At 38.0% G+C, this 17,661-nt stretch overlaps 2 protein-coding genes across 3 annotated transcripts in view; both read left to right on the top strand.

Moving 5' to 3' along the window:
- The first annotated feature begins 1,435 nt into the window (after positions 1–1,435).
- Positions 1,436–14,922, top strand: TOPORS (TOP1 binding arginine/serine rich protein, E3 ubiquitin ligase). Of its 2 annotated transcripts, none has more exons than XM_020976228.2 (2): positions 1,436–1,524; positions 11,283–14,922. In XM_020976228.2, the coding sequence occupies exon 2, from the start codon at positions 11,286–11,288 to the stop codon at positions 14,268–14,270; it is 2,985 nt and encodes a 994-aa protein (XP_020831887.1). In that variant the 5' UTR covers positions 1,436–1,524; positions 11,283–11,285; the 3' UTR covers positions 14,271–14,922. The 2 variants fall into 2 exon arrangements, with proteins under 2 accessions (XP_020831887.1, XP_020831888.1); XM_020976229.2 differs by lacking the exon at positions 1,436–1,524 and adding an exon at positions 4,118–4,183.
- The window catches only part of RIGI (RNA sensor RIG-I), an 87,699-nt gene continuing 71,473 nt past the window's right edge, over positions 1,436–17,661 (top strand). The window contains exon 1 of the mRNA XM_020976230.2: positions 1,436–1,524. The gene's annotated coding sequence lies outside the window, so the exon portion shown is untranslated. The remainder of the gene's footprint in view (positions 1,525–17,661) is intronic.

The following is a 17,661-nucleotide window of genomic DNA, read 5'->3' as shown; positions in this document are numbered from 1 at the left end:
GATAAATTATATTACTATGTAATCATGGTTAATGCACCATGAATTAGAATAGCATACTGGAGGGAACTGGCCTTGGAGGGAGAAAAACCTGTTTGTCAGTTCTGTCTCTGACACATACTGGCCCTGGAGGCAGAAAAATCTGTGTTTGTAAGTTCCTAACTCTAATACATACTGGCTGAGCAAGTCACTTAATCTCTTAGTGCCCCCTACCAGTCCTCCAAGTTTATAAATTATAGAGAAGGTCCTAATTGCTTAAGAGTTTTCTTCACTAGGGCATTACCTCTATCAAGGAAATTGTGGGACCAGCCTCCATTTCTATTATGATCAATGACATGTTTAAAGAAGCTACTTGAAAGAAGTCCATCCATATCAATAATAAAATATCATGGTTATTATTTTAAAGTTAGAACTAGATGGTAAGTGCAAAGTATTTTAATCAGTAGCTATAAATTTTTACTGCATGATTTAAGGCTTGTTATAAAAACTTTCTTAATTTTATTTAAATAAAAAACAAAATTATTTGCATGGATTGCTTTCCAAAGGAGGGGATTGGGGGAATGACACCTTTTGGAAACCACTGCATTTTAGAGTAATTAATAATGAGTATTACAAGAGGCTTTTGGTTGTCACTTTTTTTAAAAATGGGTGTCTTTATCAAGTGGTAGATAGGTTCAAATTCTAGTTCATAGGGAATACAGCTAGAGAGTAAATGAGGACCTCGGTAATAATCTAGTCTAATTTCTTAACTTTACAGATGAAGAAACTGAGGCCCAAGGAAGTAAAAGAAGGAAACAAACATTGACTTCCTTCTATGGGCCAGAGCACCGTGCCAAGCACTTTATAAACATTATCTCATGTGTTCCTCACACCCACCCTAAGAGGTAGCTTTTCAACTGAAGAAACTGAGGCGACTTGCCCAGTGTTACAGTATTGCTGGAGTCGGAGGCTGAATTTGAAATCACATCTGACTCCAGGCCCACCGCTGCGCCCCCTAGCGGCCTCCAGCGACTCGCTATCGGTATCATTAGAGGCAGGGTTTGAACTTTGTCCCCAGATTCCTTGGCTAAAATAGCCAGGCCATTTGTTCCCTCAGGAGGCAACCGAAGGAAAGGGGCAGAAGGAAGGCTTGCAAAACCCGGCCCTGGTCAAGCCCCAGGACAGCCCCAGCACTACTCCTTCTACGTAGGCCCACCACCTCCCCAGCAGGTGTGCGTTAGCACGTCACCCGTGGCGCGTGCGCAGAGCGGCTGGCGGTTTGGGAGGGCGAGCGGATGTTGTCTTGTGACGAGTCCCGGGGGAGGATACCGTCTCTTTCCTACGTTAGCCGGGAGCCCGCTATTGGTGACCTGCGCCCTACGACACAAAGGTCGCCCCGGCTGGCTCCTCCTTCGCCGAAAGAGGGAGGGAGAGACACTCGCTGGCCCGGAAAGGGAGAGAGTGTGTCTGTGCCGGTGGGCTGCTGGGTCGTTTGGGGGCATCCCCGCGACAGCCTTCCTTGTCGGGACGGCGCCGGAGCCCTGAGAGGTAGGCCATGGGGGCGGACAGGGGGCCCGGGACGAAGGCGGCGGCCCGATTCCGGACCTCCGGGGTGTCGGGAGCGCTCTTCGCGTATTGGCGAGGCCGGGCCAGGGCTTCGAAGAGCCGGGCCGGGGCCTGGTAGCTGTGGCCGTTGCTGCGGCTTCCTGAACCCCTCTGAGTCTCGAGGTTTGTGAGTGGGGCAACCGCCCGGGCCCTCGGGGAGCCTGCGTTTGTGGAGAGGGGCCGAGAGATCAATATGGAGTTTCCTTCTGTTTGAAGAGAGAGGGCCGGAGCCGGAGTCGGGGCTGCAGCCTCTTGGGCCTCGGAGGCACCTAGCTAGCTACGAGGATTTAGATGTTCTTCCAGTGAGAAAGTGCGAACTCCCCTTGCATGTCCAATGTAGGATCAATCTCGTATGAGCACCTACTGTGTGTCAGGCACTTGCTGTGCTAGGTGCTGGGTATACAAAGAAGGAAACTATCCCTACTCACTTCAAGTCTAGTGGGGGATAAGTACATATAGGTGTGCACTTATTCAGCTTAAATATAACGTATTTGTTAGAAGTTCTTAACCGGTGATCTCTAACTTGGATCTAAAGATTCTTTTATTAATTATATTTTGATGTAATTGATTTCTTTTATAATCCTACCTATTTTCTTTTTGTGCTTGTAAAAACATTTTTCTGAAAATGTGTCCTTAAGCTTCACCAGACTGTCAAAGGGGTGATGACACAAAAAAGGTCAGAACCCCTAGTGTCTGTTTAATCTGTCATAATTTTGTGGCACAGTGGATAGAGTGCTGGACCTGGAATTAGGAAAACTTGAGTTGAAATTCCACCTCAGACACTAGCTATGTAAGTCACTTACCTTGTGTTTGCCTCAACCTCATCTGTAAAATGGGGCTAATAATAATGGCACCTACCTTCCAGGTTTGTTGTGAGCTTCTAATGAGACCATAAATGCTAAACCATTGTTTTGCAAACCACTTATATGGCACCTTAAGGTTTGCAAAACACTAGCATTAGCATTTATGTAGCACTTTACAGTTTGCAAAGCACTTTGCAAATATCTTATTCTCATAACTACCTTGGGATTTAAAACTGAGGCTGAAAAGAGTTAAGTGACTTGTGTTTCACAACTAAATGTTTGAGGTAGTATTTGAATTGAGGTTCAACATACTATCTCTTGGACCACCATAGTTAATTAAAAACTGGATTCCTAAAGTCTTTGTACATTTTAGAGGGGATGGCACTAGTATTGGGTGGGGAGAGGTTGGGCAGGAAAAACATGCAGAAGAGATGGTTTCTGAGCTTCATCTTGAAGGAAAAGAGATGCTGAGGTAAGGAGGGTGTGCATGTTGAATTTTCCACTAGGATATGATCTCCTTTAGGACAGGAATCTTGTTTTTATGCTTCTTTGTATCCGTAGCATAAGTTAGCATTAGTGCTTAATAAATTCGTCTTGATTTAGTAGACCTAGTGCCTGTTCAAAAGCACTGAGAAGGAAGATGGAGAGAATGGAGCATATTGAGTTGAATAGACAACAGGATCAGAGAACAGGATGCTTTGGTTGGATTGGAAAGCTTGGATCTTGGATAAGAGACTTTTTTGTTCACAGGCATGTGGAAAGGCCTACTGAGGTAGAGCAGATTACTCAATTACAAGGACACCTTGGAGATATTGCTCCTACTGAGGTAGAGCAGATTACTTATTTACAGGGGACACCTTGGAGATATTGCTGGTTGGGCTCCAGACCCCCAAAATAAATCGAATATCAAGCAAATATCTTGATAAAGTTAGTCACATGAATTGTTTGGTTTCCCAGTGCATATAAAATTTGTTTACGCTATATACTGTAGTCTATTAAATGTGCTCTTGTATTATATATTTTTTAAAAAAGATGTACATACCTTAATTAAAAAAGTACTTTATTGCTTAAAAAAATGCTAACCATCATCTGAGATCTTTATTGAGTCATAATCTTTTTGCTGGTGGAGGATCTTGCCTTGACATTGATGACTGCTGACTGATTAGGGTGGTGGCTGCTGAAGTTTGGGGTGGCTGTGGTAATTTCTTAAAATAAGAAAAAAATGAAGTTTGCTAAATTGACTGACTCTTCCTTCCACTTGGACACTTAAAGGGTTATTAATTGTCCTAATTTCAATATTATTTTATCTCAGGGAATAGGGAAGCTCGAGGAGAGGGGGAGAAAGGAGGGAACAATCAGTTAGTTGGTGGAGCAGTCAGAACATTTACAACATCTATCAGTTAAGTTCACCATCTTATGTGGGCAAGATATTTGGTGCCCCAAAACTATGTTAATAGTAACATCAAAGATTACAGATCACCATAACAGATATAATAGTAATGAAAAAGTTTGAATTATCATAATTACCAGAATGTGAGACTGTGGAATGTGAGCATATGCTTTTGGAAAAATGGTGCTGAAAGACTTAATAGAGATGAAATTACTGCAAATGCAATAATCTTTGAAGTACAATAAATTAAGTATGTCTGTAAACAGAATAAGGTAATCTTCTGTTCAATTAATCATCTTTCATGTTCTTCCTGTGCACAAAGTACTGTGCCTAGGTCCTGAGAATACAAAGTCCAAAGAACTTGTCTACCTTCAAAGAGTTTACTGTTGAGTACAAACCAGGAACATGAGTAAGTTTTTTATATGGGTAGAATGTGCCAAGAGGAAAGCAAAGCTCTAGGTAAAATACTCTAGAAAATTTGATGAGCATAAGATCATTTTCAGCTGGGGAGAAAGCTTCCCAGAGCAGATAACCCCTAACCTTTGTCTTAAAAGAACCAAATCAACTAATTTAGCATTTATTAAGTACCTGCCTGTTTGTTTTCCATGCAAATATAAGGAGCGGAAACAATCCCTACTAAAAAGTATTTTACTCTGCAATAGGGGAGATATACATATATAAGCACATACAAATACATAGAATAAATAGAAGTATGTAAATACAGGGTATTTTGGGAGGGAAGGTAAGTTAGGAGGAAGCAGGAAAAACTTCATGTAGAATGTGATGCTTGAGCTGCTCTTGAAGTAAAAGGATTTTAAGGACCAAAGGTGAGGCAATGAATTTCAGGTAATGGGGGATGGCTGGTACAAAGGTGGGGGAGGGTGTGTGTGTTTAGCAGAGAGAGTGCTAATTTGGCTGTATTAAATTAGATTGAAAGAGAGGGAGTGATGTGGGAATATTGTCCAGTGAGGTTGAAAAGATAGATTAAGAAGAGCTTTTAAAAGCCAAATAGAGGAATTTACATGTGATCCTAGAGGCAGTAAGGAGCCTTTGGAGTTGATGGTGTAGGGGAGTGACATGGCTAGGTCTTCTCTTAAGACAAATCACTTTGGCAGCAGTATTTAGGAAGGACTAGAATGGGGAGAAAGTCTAGGAGACCAGTTAGGAGTTGTTATAATAATCTAGTCAAGAGCTAGTGAAGGATTTGAATGTATGCGTGGAGAGAAGATCAAACTGGTGATAGAAAATTCTGAAGGCAACTGATTGGAGATATACATATATACACACATATATCATGAGTGTGAGGAATTATGCATGATGACAAGATTATAAATTATAAATGTGGGGGATTGGAAGGATAGTGGCACCTTTGGAAAAATATTGGTATTTAGAAGAGGGGACTGAAGTTCAAGGGAGAGACTAAAGTGTTTCCTATATAGATGCATGAATCTCCATACAGATGATATTTATGGGAGTTGATGAAGTTACCAAAGGAGTTAGAAGAAGGCCTAGGCCAAAACCATGGGGAATACCTACAGTTAGGGGATGTGATATGATGAGCAGCCAAAGAAAACTGGAAGAGCAGTCAGACAAGTAGGAGAATTAGGAGAGAGCAGTGTCATGAAAACTTATGGAGAATATCCTGGAAGAGACAGTGACCAGCAGTGCTACATGCTACAGCTAGGTTGAGAAGAATGGAGACTGAGAAAAGACCATCAGGTTTGGCAATTTAGGTGTAAGTGGTAACTTTGGAGAGAGCAGTTTCAATTGATTGATGAGGTCTTGAGTCAAATTGCAGAAGGTTGAGGAGTAAAGGAATCAAAGCAATTGGAACAGACAGCTTTTTTGTGGGAGTTTGGCTGAATGAGAAAGGGAGAAGAGAGACAGGGGATGATAAAGTCTAGTGAAGGGTTTTTTATTTTTTTTTTAATGTTTAAGGATGGGGGAGTCTTGGGCATGTTTGAAGGTGGAAGGAGAGGAACTAGTAAATGGGGAGAGGGTGAAGATTCTAGAGAGGTAGATTGAGGTTGTAGTCTGCTAGAGGAGATGAGATCAGTTGAAGGGGGTAAAGGAGTTGGCCTTAAGGACTGTCTCATTAGAGAATGGGGGAAAGGTGGTAAGAGTGGAAAGTGGTGTCATGTGGTTTTGAGCTAGAGAGAATGGAAGAAGAGGGAGCTCTCATCAAGCAGATGGCAATATAGAGTGGTGGACCTGGAGTCAGGAAGATTTGGCTTACTACATATACTGTGTGATACTTTGCAAGTCACTTAACCTTTCTAAACCTGTTTCTTTATTTTTAAAATGGGGATGATAGTAAAACCTACTTTATTGAGTTTTTTGTGAGGAGCAAATTATAGAATGTATGCACTTTGCAAATGCCATAGTAATATCAGGTGTTATCTTGCTGTTCTTACAAATTCCCTTGTCACAGGCTGTCCTCTCTGCTTAAAATTTACTCCCTTTTCAACTTTTTAATCTCTTGCAGTTGCTAGCTTTCTTTAAAGTTCCACTCAAGCAACATGCTCTGTGTAAGGCCTTTCTAGATTCACCTAGCTGCTAGTGCTAGTGCCTCTCCTCCCCTCCAAAAAAAAAAAATTAGTTTGTATGGGGGGAGTGTTATGTGAGAGTGCGAGTGATCTGGCCCCCAGTTTTCTTAAGGGCAGAGGATGCTTTGTTTTTTTCCTGTTTCCCCAGGGCCCAACCAAATGTCTGGACTGCTGTGGCCACTGAATAAATGCTTGTTGGTTGATATTTTGAAGACAGTTTGTTCTAGCTCTACACTAATACCCATATGAAAGAGTATGCAGGATCAGTTTTGGAACCTGCTAGTAGTTTAGCCTAAGCAAGAGTATGTGAATGGGGAAGTAATGTGAAATAAGTCTGGAAAAGGAGTTTAGAGTTGATAGAAGGGCCTTTTGCTGTTGTATTTCACATTTTATCCTTGTACTTCAACAGGATGCAGTGGAGATTTTTTTACTTAAATGAATCATAATCAGACTATAAGGAAAAAAAACTCAGAATGTTACAGGCTACTACTGAAATGTAGATATGAAAATAGGTCCATACTTAACAGGCAGAGGAATAACTTACCAACATTTTATACTGAGAATGAAATTTACCCCTTTATGATAATATCTTAATCTGTTTTTTGAAATAGTGACACACCTGCTGCCAGCCTTAAACTAGGAAGGGGAATGGGAGACTGGTAGCAAAATCTGAGCTAATTAAAAAAAATTAAGAGGCTAAGTGAAGGATGAGAAGTGACACCAAATATTTAAAATATATCCCTGTCTGTCACACTGGTAATCCATATAGTAGGGATTTGACCTGTCATTTCATTGATCTAGAGAACTTCTGGATGAGGAAACTCACTTTACAAGTAAAGGTCAATACATTCTGCAAACCCCAAACCCTATTCTTACTCCACACCATGACCTCCAATCCCTGGATCCCTCAGTTCTCTCCAGACTATCACCCCTGTACTTCCTTTTTCCATCCTGACCCATTGGTGAACCAGTTCTACCTACATCTACAACTCTACAAAGTGGATAGATAGCTCTGGGCCTAGAGCCTGGAAGACCTGAGTTCAGATCTGGCCTCAGACACTTACTAATGTGTGACCCTGGGCAAATCTCTTATTCTCAGTTTGCCTCAGTTTCTTCAGTTGTAAAATGGGGATAATAGTACCTACCTCCCAGGATTCTGAGGATAAAATGAGATAATTTGTCAAGTGCTTAGCACAATCTCTGACATATTGTGAGTGCTATATAAATGCTTTCCTTCCCCTGTTCTCTTGAGTCTTTTTCAAGGCAATCCTTTTACACCTCTTGGATTAACTCCCTGTCTTACTCACCCTGGGCCATCTCCAGTGGTCCTGATGTATATCTTGCCTCTGGACCCACATGGCTCTGGGGAGAAAGTGAGGCTGGTGACTTTGCACAGCCCCTCCTTACTTCAGACAGTTCACTTGCAAATCGTGGCATCACCTTCCTGATGTCATCATCTTCTTTGACAAGGAAGGACAAACATTAATCCTATTCACCACAGCAGCATTTCCAAACCTTTTGATCCCTCCTCAAACCTCCCATGATTTTCCCTCCCCTTACCCTTTCAACCAAGAGCCTTGCCTCATTTTATAGGAAAAAGTTGAGGCTATTTGCCAGAACTCTTGTCTTCTCTCCTTTTATCTCATCTCACTCAGATGTCTTCTGCTACTATCTCCTTCTTATTCCTGTCTCACATAAAGAGGTGGCCATTTTCTTTGTCAAGGCTAATTGCGCTACATGAGCAAATGATTGCATTTCATCCTATCTTCTCCAAGACATTGCTTCATCTGTCATCCCCACTCTCACTTTTCTTCAATCTCTCCCTGTCTACTGGGTGCTTCTCTACTCCTAAGTCTTCCAATCCTCAAAAAACCCTCAATTGGTCAGTATATCCCCACTACCATCTCATATTGCTCCCCTTTTTATAGCTAAAATATTGACTGAACTTTGTAGGATTTAAAATGTAGGAAGTGCAATGTTAAAGCAGACTTATGGAAATACAACACTTTTATTACATGGTCATTGAAATCACCAAATAGTTCAAGTTGATGATTCAGTATTTTCTTGTGTATCCTCCTTGAAAAAGCTACTCGCAAATTTTTCAGAACTCTCTAATTGGTAACTGTGTTGCAAAAGTAGCTAATTTTGTCTTAGACAAAAATTGTGATATTATTTTCTGTCTCTAGGCTCATCTTGCTATATTATTTTCCTTTCTAAATTGGAGACTCCTTACTTCAAGTGTGTATTGCTCCATTCTTCTGCTCAGAAAGTACTAGATTCTGGGAATCAGAGAAATCTGAGTTCTTGACTTAGCACTTCCAGTAACTTAGCATGGGGAGGACTAATATGATATTTTTTGTCACTAACCGCACTATTGCAAAATTTTAGATTATTTAATTTTCCTAGCTTCACCACTATTTCCTACAAAAAAAAGTTTTTAAATCATCTTAGACTATTTTTATGTTAATTATTTCTCCACATTGGAGACATGAGGCAGCCTTTTCCCTTAGCACAATGTGTGGCCAGCTTTTTAAAACTCCTGTGGAAAATTCATGGCTTTCTTTTTTTTCCCCCAAATTCAAAAGTTACTATTTAAAAATTTGTCTTATGCATATTGAAGGCCTTTTCAAGACAGGTCATTAACATTCACTATATAACAAGGATGTTGTAGAAACTTGATTTCCTAGTTGAAATATATGGCCTCTGATGTGAAGAGTGGTAAACTTCTGCAGGAAGAGTTCATTTTATAACTGTGCCCTTTGAATCTCCTCTTTGCTTTTCTCCCTCACTTGGATGCTTCCCATTTAGTTCTTTTAGTTCTCGAAATCAGGTGTTCTTAACCTGTGGTCCATGAAAGTGTGTGTGTGTGTGTGTGTGTGTGTGTGTGTGTGTGTGTGTGTGTGCGTGCGCGCGCGCATACGTGCTATTTTAATGTAATTTCCTTTGTGATCTTCCACATTTATGCATTTAATAATAATATTCTGAGGAATGGTTCATAGGATTTGTCAGACTACCATGACATTGAAAAAAAAAACCTAAATGGCTTCACTTTTTTAAGAACATCTACTTTAAATGATTCCAAGTTCCTCCTTGCCACTAAAGTTCCACTGCCACTCTTCCCCCTTAAACTAATCTAGCAGTTATACTATATAGATAGGTATATTAAGGCTTAATTAGTATTATTAAAAATAATATGACCACATCTTGATATTATAAAGTCTTTTATCTTATTTTGAATGTAAGTTGTCTTGAACAGAAGAAAATTTGATGACTCATCTGTTAGTAGAGGGAGTATCCACATCCATGAGGTCAGAGCCATCGAAATAAAATCTCACAGTTGAAACACTTTTCTTCTAAGATTATTTTGTTTAAGCTTGTTGAATTTAGTATATTTGGTACTCTTAATTGAAGATAAAGAATAGAGGGCTAATATTCGTGGATAGTGAATAAATGAAATCCATGACTAATCCAATGTTATTTTAAGCAATCAGTTCATATCTGCTATCAAAAATTTTCCCTAAGCCAATAACAAATAGTAAGATTGATAGGCTATGAAACTTTCTTTTTTAGTGTGTTTTAGGAATGAACAGCATGGTACAGAGCTTAGACAATTAAACTATGCGTACTAGCCTCACAGTAACTAATTTGACTTTTTTTTGATAGGTCTGCAATTTGTAATCCAATAAGAACTGAGGTGTAACTGTTTTCTACTATAATTCTTTGAATATCATTTGATGGTAGTGTGGTATGGTAATGAGCAGTGGATTTGGAGTCAGAAAACTTAGGTTCAAATGTTGCCTCCACTGCTTACTTCTAGCTTTGTGTGTATGTGTGTGTGAGAGACAGAGACAGATACCTTAGGCAAATCCCTGAATGTCTTCTGATAATTCAAAAGGTAAGGTGATTCATTTTTTTTCTTATCTATAAAAAGAATGGGTAAGGCTAGAAAACCTCTAATGACTCTTCCAGCTTACTATGATCCTTATAATGGATAAAATAAAATGACTGAATTTTTATAAGTCTTTTAAAAAAATTTTGAAATTTTTTACTTCCAGTAAAAGGAAGCAATATAACTTGGTTAAGCTGGTAGCCTCAACACAAAATGCAGAATTGTACATAATTTTTATATTATGTACATAGTGAGCAGAGAGGGAATCTGGTTATTGACTATACTGTGAAAGAAAGATAAATGAAACTGAGCCATGAGATAAAAGTAAACAAGATTGGGGCAGGGAAGAATAGAACCATAGTAGGGGGAAAAACATAGTTAAGGAGGAGAGGAAATTTCAAAGGGAAAAGAGTATTTGTGACATAGAGGTGGAAGGAATCTTCATGATCATATAGTTCAAACCCATCATCCAATGAAATTGTAAACTGAGGCTTAGAGGGAGGATGATTTTCCTTTTGTTACATAAGTCCTAAGTAGCAGAACTGGTATTTGAACACCTGATCCAGTGTCCGAGTTATTTCATTTTCAATAAATCTTACCAGCTGGTGTCAAGATGAATAAAGAAAACAATAAACAGCAGGGTAGACAAAATCTTCCTACAGTATCAGGTAGAAAGTCCTCTTGCAATAGCAGGTAGGTAAACTATCAAGGCCGTCTCTTTTAGGAACCAAAAAAAAATTTTTTTCCAAGAAGTCCAACAAATTAACCAAAGAAAAACTCTGGATACTAGCGAGTAATAATAGAAAGCAGTCCCGAATGCCCATGCTTTGAATACCTCCTTTAGTTGTTTTTTAGTAATCAAAGAAGTAGAAAAGTGAAATTCAGTAAAAATAGCCTTCTTTTCAGGTCCCGAAGTAAGGAGCTCTAACTAGTTAGTTGAAGAATTTAACCATTCTTGAGTACTTTTAATATTGCATGTTACAAGGTTCTGTGTTTCATTTATTTTTGTTACTGTAACTTCATTCTTAATAAGGTTAACAACATAGTATACTGATGTTTCTTTTTCTTTACAGGTAATGGCATCGGCAGCTGAAGAATTTACAGTGGACAACTTTTCACCTAAAGCTGGTACCAGCAAGTTGCAGTGGACAGTTCCTGCTGATGCCTCTCCTGATTCTAAGTGTCCTATATGTTTGGACAAATTTGACAATGTGGCATATCTGGGTCACTGCTTACATAAGTTCTGTTTCCGCTGTGTACAGGAATGGTCAAAAAACAAAGCTGAGTGTCCACTCTGCAAACAGCCGTTTCAGTCTATCTTCCATTCAGTGAGGGCAGAAAATGACTTTGAGGAATACGTCTTAAGGCCCTCATATAGGAACATGACCAAGGAATATGTTCAAGGCTCTTTTGCTAGTCCCGATGGGCGAAGATTTCGCTATCGAACAACTAGCTGGAGAAGGGAAAGAAGTGCTTCTGCTTATTCCCAAAGGAGTGCTTCTCTTCGAAGGACTGAAACACCACCTGACAATGGAGTACTATTTGAAGGGTTATCTGCTCCACCAATACGACAGAGAGACAGTGGAATTCATCATATATTGAGACAGGAAGGAAGATCCTTGCGGAAAATTCAAGAATCAGATATGATTAATTTCAGAAGAACACTATATCGTTCTGGTATTCGTGTTAGACATATTCAAGATGGGGGCCGCTACAGGGATATTTCAGCTGAATTTTTCCGTAGAAATCCTGCTTGCCTTCACAGATTAGTTCCATGGTTAAAGCGTGAACTAACAGTTCTCTTTGGAACTCATGGATCTTTAGTTAATATTGTTCAGCACATTATCATGAGTAATGTTACTCGCTATGACCTAGAAAGTCAAGCTTTTGTTGATGACTTAAAACCTTTTTTACTTAATCGGACTGATCATTTTTTACATGAATTTATCAGTTTTGCTCGATCTCCTTTTAACATGGAAGCTTTTGATCAACATGCTAATTATGACTGCCCTGCTCCTTCATATGAGGAAGGTAGCCAGTCAGATTCCTCAGTTATTACCATATCTCCCGATGAGGCGGATAATCAAGAACTAGATACTAATGCATTGACTGCTAGTCAAGCTCCATGGGATGATGAAACTCCAGGGCCATCATATTCAAGTTCAGAGCAGGTTTATGCAGCTGTGTCTTCCCCTTTAAATACTTCTGACAGTTCAGATGAAGAACTTGTAAGAAGTAGACCTCAGATTCCAATGGATATAGACACAAATCAAGACCTAAACGATGATGCTGATTCTTCATCAGATAATTGTGTCATTATTGGATATGTTAAACCATTAGCTGAGAGAACCCCAGAACTTGTTGAATTGTCCTCTGACTCTGAAGAATCAGAGTCTCAGAAAAACGAATCTGTGAAGAAGCCAGATCCCAGCTCCAGTGACAGTGATTTTAGTAGATGTTCATCTCCACATTCATTTGTTTCAAAAAATGGGCAAGTAAATAAAAGTCACTGTAATTCTGATACCTCACCCTCTGGTAGGATACTTAGATCAAAAAAGGAGAAGCGATCAATTTCATCATCTCCCAGGGACTTCAGCTCATCAGTGATGGTAGAGAGAGTATGTTCTCCATGTAACCATAGACTGTCCAAAAAGAGGGGACGATCAAGAAGTTCAGATTCATATTCTCAAAGCAGAGATGGACATGACCGAAAGAGTTGTAGGAAACATGGAAAGAGACGAACAAAAAGTAGACGATCAAGAAGCAGAGATAGTAGTCAATTTAAAGATAGAAAAGGCAAGAAAGCTTCAAGAACTAGAGATAACAGTTGGTCAAGAAAAAGCCAGACAATATCTTTAAGCAGTGAAAGCACTGTTTCCAGAGAGAGAAGCAGATCAAGGTCTCGGAGCAGTGATCATGGTAAAAGAAGATCAAGAAGCAGAGATAGGGAACGATACTATTTAAGAAATAATTATACAAGACGATATCAATGGGAATATGCTTACTATAGTAGAAACAGGGATGGCTATGAGTCATCATATAGGAAGAGAACTCTAGCTCATTATCCTCGACAATCTTCTAGTCCAGAATTTAGAATTCAGACCTTTTCTGAACGGACAAATGCTAGAAAGGAAAGTAGTCACAGTGAAAGGAGGCATTACTACAATGAAAGGCACAGGTCCAGGAGTCGGTCCAGTAATAAATCAAGAGATGTGTCTGTAGGCTCTGACCGAGTGAGATGTGAAAAGCCTGGGGGGAAACGAAAGTACAAAACTCGGCACTTGGAGGGTACCCATAAAGAGACTGAACAATCTTATGAAGATTCTTCCAAGGGAAAGGGAGAATGTTATGAGAAATCTTCCAAGTTTGGTGAAAGCTACAAAAATGAGAGTGACAGCTTTTCGGATAGATCCAGCAGGGATAGACACAAGAGGAGGAAAAAGAGGGCCCGAAGCCTAAGTGTAGAGATAGTTTATGAAGGCAAAACTACTGACGCAAGTAGACATCATAAAAAGAAAAAGAAAAAACATAGGAGGAGACACAAGAGACATCATACAAGTAATTCTTCACAGTCTTCTCCAATTGTGATTACAATTGAGACTGACAGTGACAAGGAACCAGAAGTGAAAGAAAATATTGAGTCTGACAGTTCTGCCACCTTGGTAACTCAGTATAGTAAAAAAGAATCTTCCTCTCCTGTTTTGGGGCCAATTAAGAGAAAAGATAGAATTGCTCTAAGTGATGGAATTACTATCCTGGACAAGGAATGTGAAATCACCTTATGTAATGGTGATTTGGATAATATCACCAAGACTGTACATAATCTTCCACTCCAGGAAACCTCAACTGAACAGACTTCTGCTGTGAGAGACAACACCTTTGTTTCTGGTATGGGCAGCCTGTACAGTGATGTTGAATCTATACAGCCTGAAGCATCTGTACACTTGCCATCTCCAAAGACATCAGTAATAGAGACTTCTCCAGAACGACCATCATTAATACTAAGACTGCCAAAGCATCTCATAGAGAAATCTTGTATTGGTCCTGAAGAAAAGACATAAATAACATGTTTTACATTTAATTAAGATATGTAAAGGTGAAACTTTCTGGTGAAGATATTTTTTTCTTCTCTTTAAACTCATAAAGTGATTTTCAAGTTAAGGTTTTGTAAGAGCATTTTATTCAGAAAGTGAACAAAACTCAAAGATAAGCACTTTTGAGTAAAAAAAAACCTTGCTAACAGTTTATTTAAAACTTGTATTCTTTTTTTCTAAATAAAAATGTAAATTTTAGAAGTTGTAATTCATAAAGCCATATTAAATTCTCATGCTATAAGATATTCAATGGATATTTTAAAATTATGATTTTTAAGAGAGAATTATTATGGAAATTTGCTTACAAAACTTTATGATGGGTAAAGTTTTTGTTTTTTGTTTTTGTTTTTTAGAAAATTTGTATAATTTGAAAAAATCTTTAAAGGTTAATTCAGACTATTTTTATCTGCATGAATTACTTTGACTTCTGCCAAGAAATGTTTTCATGTTTTTTGTATACATATCTAACTTGACTGCTAATGAAATATGAGTTCAGCAAAAAGCTCCAATAAAGCAATAATATTTTAACCAAAAAAATCCACAATAAATTTCCCACCACAATATTTTTTTCCCTAGCATAGTGTGACATGCTTGAATTAAAGCCCAATCCTAGAAGATATTTGATGGTAAAGCTGTCATTATTCCCACTTTGTTTTAAATGGTCTTTAAAAGTCATACACTAGTAACTTTTACATATTTTATTTAGGATTATAAATATAACATTTGTGTCCTCTATCTAAAGAATTTAGCATTTTTTGCAAAATATTTTACTTTAGTTTCTTACTATTATTTGATCAACATGTCCTTCAGTAGGAAATATTTCATCCATGTCTCAACTTTGTTTTATAGTTGAGAAAATAACCATTCAAATTAAACACAGGTTTAGAAGTTGAGCAGCAGACTTTGGATTTATTATGAATTTGACTTTTGAATAATATTTCCTTCAGTTTGGAGTTAAAAATAATGGACAAGGATATTAGTTTAAATGTGGTAATGAGAAACAGGTTAAATAGTGAGTTCATAAAGGTAGAAGGAACATTATAGGAAAGGTTGAGATAAACAATTTTTAAAAAAGGGGTATGATGTTTTGAAAATGAAAAATTTTGAAGAGTATGATCTAGAAGATGATTTCCTTTATCTGTGATATTTATTTGTTCCATATAATTTTTCAAATTATCAATATTTTAATATTAGATTTAGTGATTTTATTTTTTTGAATATAATTTGTGGATTTAATAACAGCCTTAACTTTAATTTTAATATATTTCACTAAGTGGTCTCTAAAGTACCTAAAGTTACCTGCTGAAGAATTTTTTTTAGTACTTTTCCCCTCTTTTTTGGACTTATCAAATCACCATCTTTGCATCCTCTTTAGTTTTAAAGATATGTATGTGTAAATCATGCAATTTTTGTCTCCATTTTTCTGTCCCTTGCTAACAAAGTTGGGCTTCTTTAGAAGTTAGTATTTTGTCAAATTTTAGCAGTATTCTACAGATCAGGGATGGGGAACCTTGGGCCTTGAGGCCGCATGTGCCCTTCTAGGTCCTTGGGGGTGTGGCCTTTTGACTGAATCCAAGTTTTACAGAACAAATCCTTTTATTAAGGGGATTTGTTCTGTGAAGTTTGAATTCAGTCAAGAGGCTGCACTTGAGGACCTAGAGGGCCACATATAGCCTTGAGGTTGCAGGTTCCCCACTCCTGCTATATAGACCCCACAGATCAACAGATATTAAGGAGCCAGTACATTTGAAGAATTGTCCTTCAGGGCTAGAAGAAGAATATGTGATATTCATAGTTCCTAATGTTATGGGATCTGGAGGCTTACAAACTAAGAGAGAGGGGATATGACATATAAAACGTAACTATGATATTAAATGGAATGTGACTGTCTAAATATGTAGGACTATGTAATGTTCATTTGCAGTTCATAGAGGAGGAGGCATTTGAGCTGTCATAAGGGATGGGTTGGATTTCATCAGGTTTCAGAGCTGAGTAGACAGTCCACGTATAGAGAACAGTGTTGTTCAATAAATGTATGGAGGTAGAAGAGCCTAAGATGTGTATAAGGGAGAATAGAATTTTCTTTTTAAAATTTAGCATATGACAGTTTATTCCAGTTTATTAAAACCTTTCTAGAAGAACATCTGTATTTCAGGATTTAAAAGTCTTTTTCAGTTCACTAATTTTTTTAAAAAATGGGTTTACATTTCTACAATCCATATTGTAGCAACATTTGTTAAAATTAATGACATTTGTAGGTTAAAGTGTCTTCCATTTTCTTAGCTATTTTTCCTTTCCAATTTTTGCTTTTCTGAACTTTGTTCTGTGATTTCTTAGAATCCTAAAGGAAAATTTAACTCCATATATCAGAAGGATATAGCACTTTGAAAACTGAACTAGGTACTCAATAAATATTTGAATGCCAGAAGTTGAGAAGGAGGCAGTTTGTTTTAATTATGGCTCTACCACTTAGTTGTGTGATTTTAGGCAAAGTACTTAACCTTCTTTAAACCTCATTTTCTTATCTGTTAATTGAGAATGTGGAGCTAGATAAGCAGCTCTTAAAACATTTTTGGTCTCAAGACTCCTTTTCACATTTAAAAATTATCGAGGACCCCAAAGAGCTTTTTTTTTATGTGGGTTACATCTTGATTTTTATGGTGTTAGAAGTAACCTGATAGAGTTTTAAAATATTCATTAAAGTTATAAATAAACATTACATGTTGACATAAATAACTTTTTTTATGAAAATTGTTTTCCAAAACAAAATTTAATGAGAAGTGCTATATTTTTATCTGCTTCTGCATTGATCTTTTGATCAAAATATATAAAGAAATCCAGCCTCACACAGATGTGTAGTTGGGAAAGGGAGGAGTATTTTAATAAGCAAATGATGTCTTAGTCTTATAGTTTTGACATTGTGGACTGCCTAAAAGAGTCTTGGGGGGACGTCAAGGTGTCTGGACCACACTGAGAACTACTGACCTAGATAATTGCTAAGGTTCTCTCCTGTTCCAGCACCGTAGGATGGTTTCTACACCTAGCCCTTTTATTTAAAGACCACTTTAATTTTCTATTTCTTTGCCAATCAGTATTTTCCATCAAATGCTTTATTTATCATTATCCAACATACTTTCCTTCCCCTTCTATTCATATAACATTATGGAGACTGCTGATTACTGTCTCCATTTACACAATCATAGAATCTCAAGAGTAGGAATGGGGCCCTCTAGTCCAATTTGTAGCTGAAACAAGAATCCCCTTTATGATATCCCTCAGTGGTGGTCTTGTAGCCTCATCTTAAAAACCTAGTGATATTCCACTTTAATATTAGTTATGTTGACCTTAAATTGGCCAA

The sequence above is a fragment of the Phascolarctos cinereus genome, unplaced genomic scaffold (assembly GCF_003287225.1).
Source record: "Phascolarctos cinereus isolate Bilbo 61053 unplaced genomic scaffold, phaCin_HiC Scaffold_4;HRSCAF=312, whole genome shotgun sequence".
Taxonomy (NCBI): Eukaryota; Metazoa; Chordata; class Mammalia; order Diprotodontia; family Phascolarctidae; genus Phascolarctos; species Phascolarctos cinereus.
This window is presented reverse-complemented; position numbering and strand designations above follow the sequence as displayed.

What these genes read in the sequence shown, in the direction of transcription:
- TOPORS (XM_020976228.2), top strand. Translation starts at nt 11,286, where the DNA reads ATGGCATCGGCAGCTGAAGAATTTACAGTGGACAACTTTTCACCTAAA.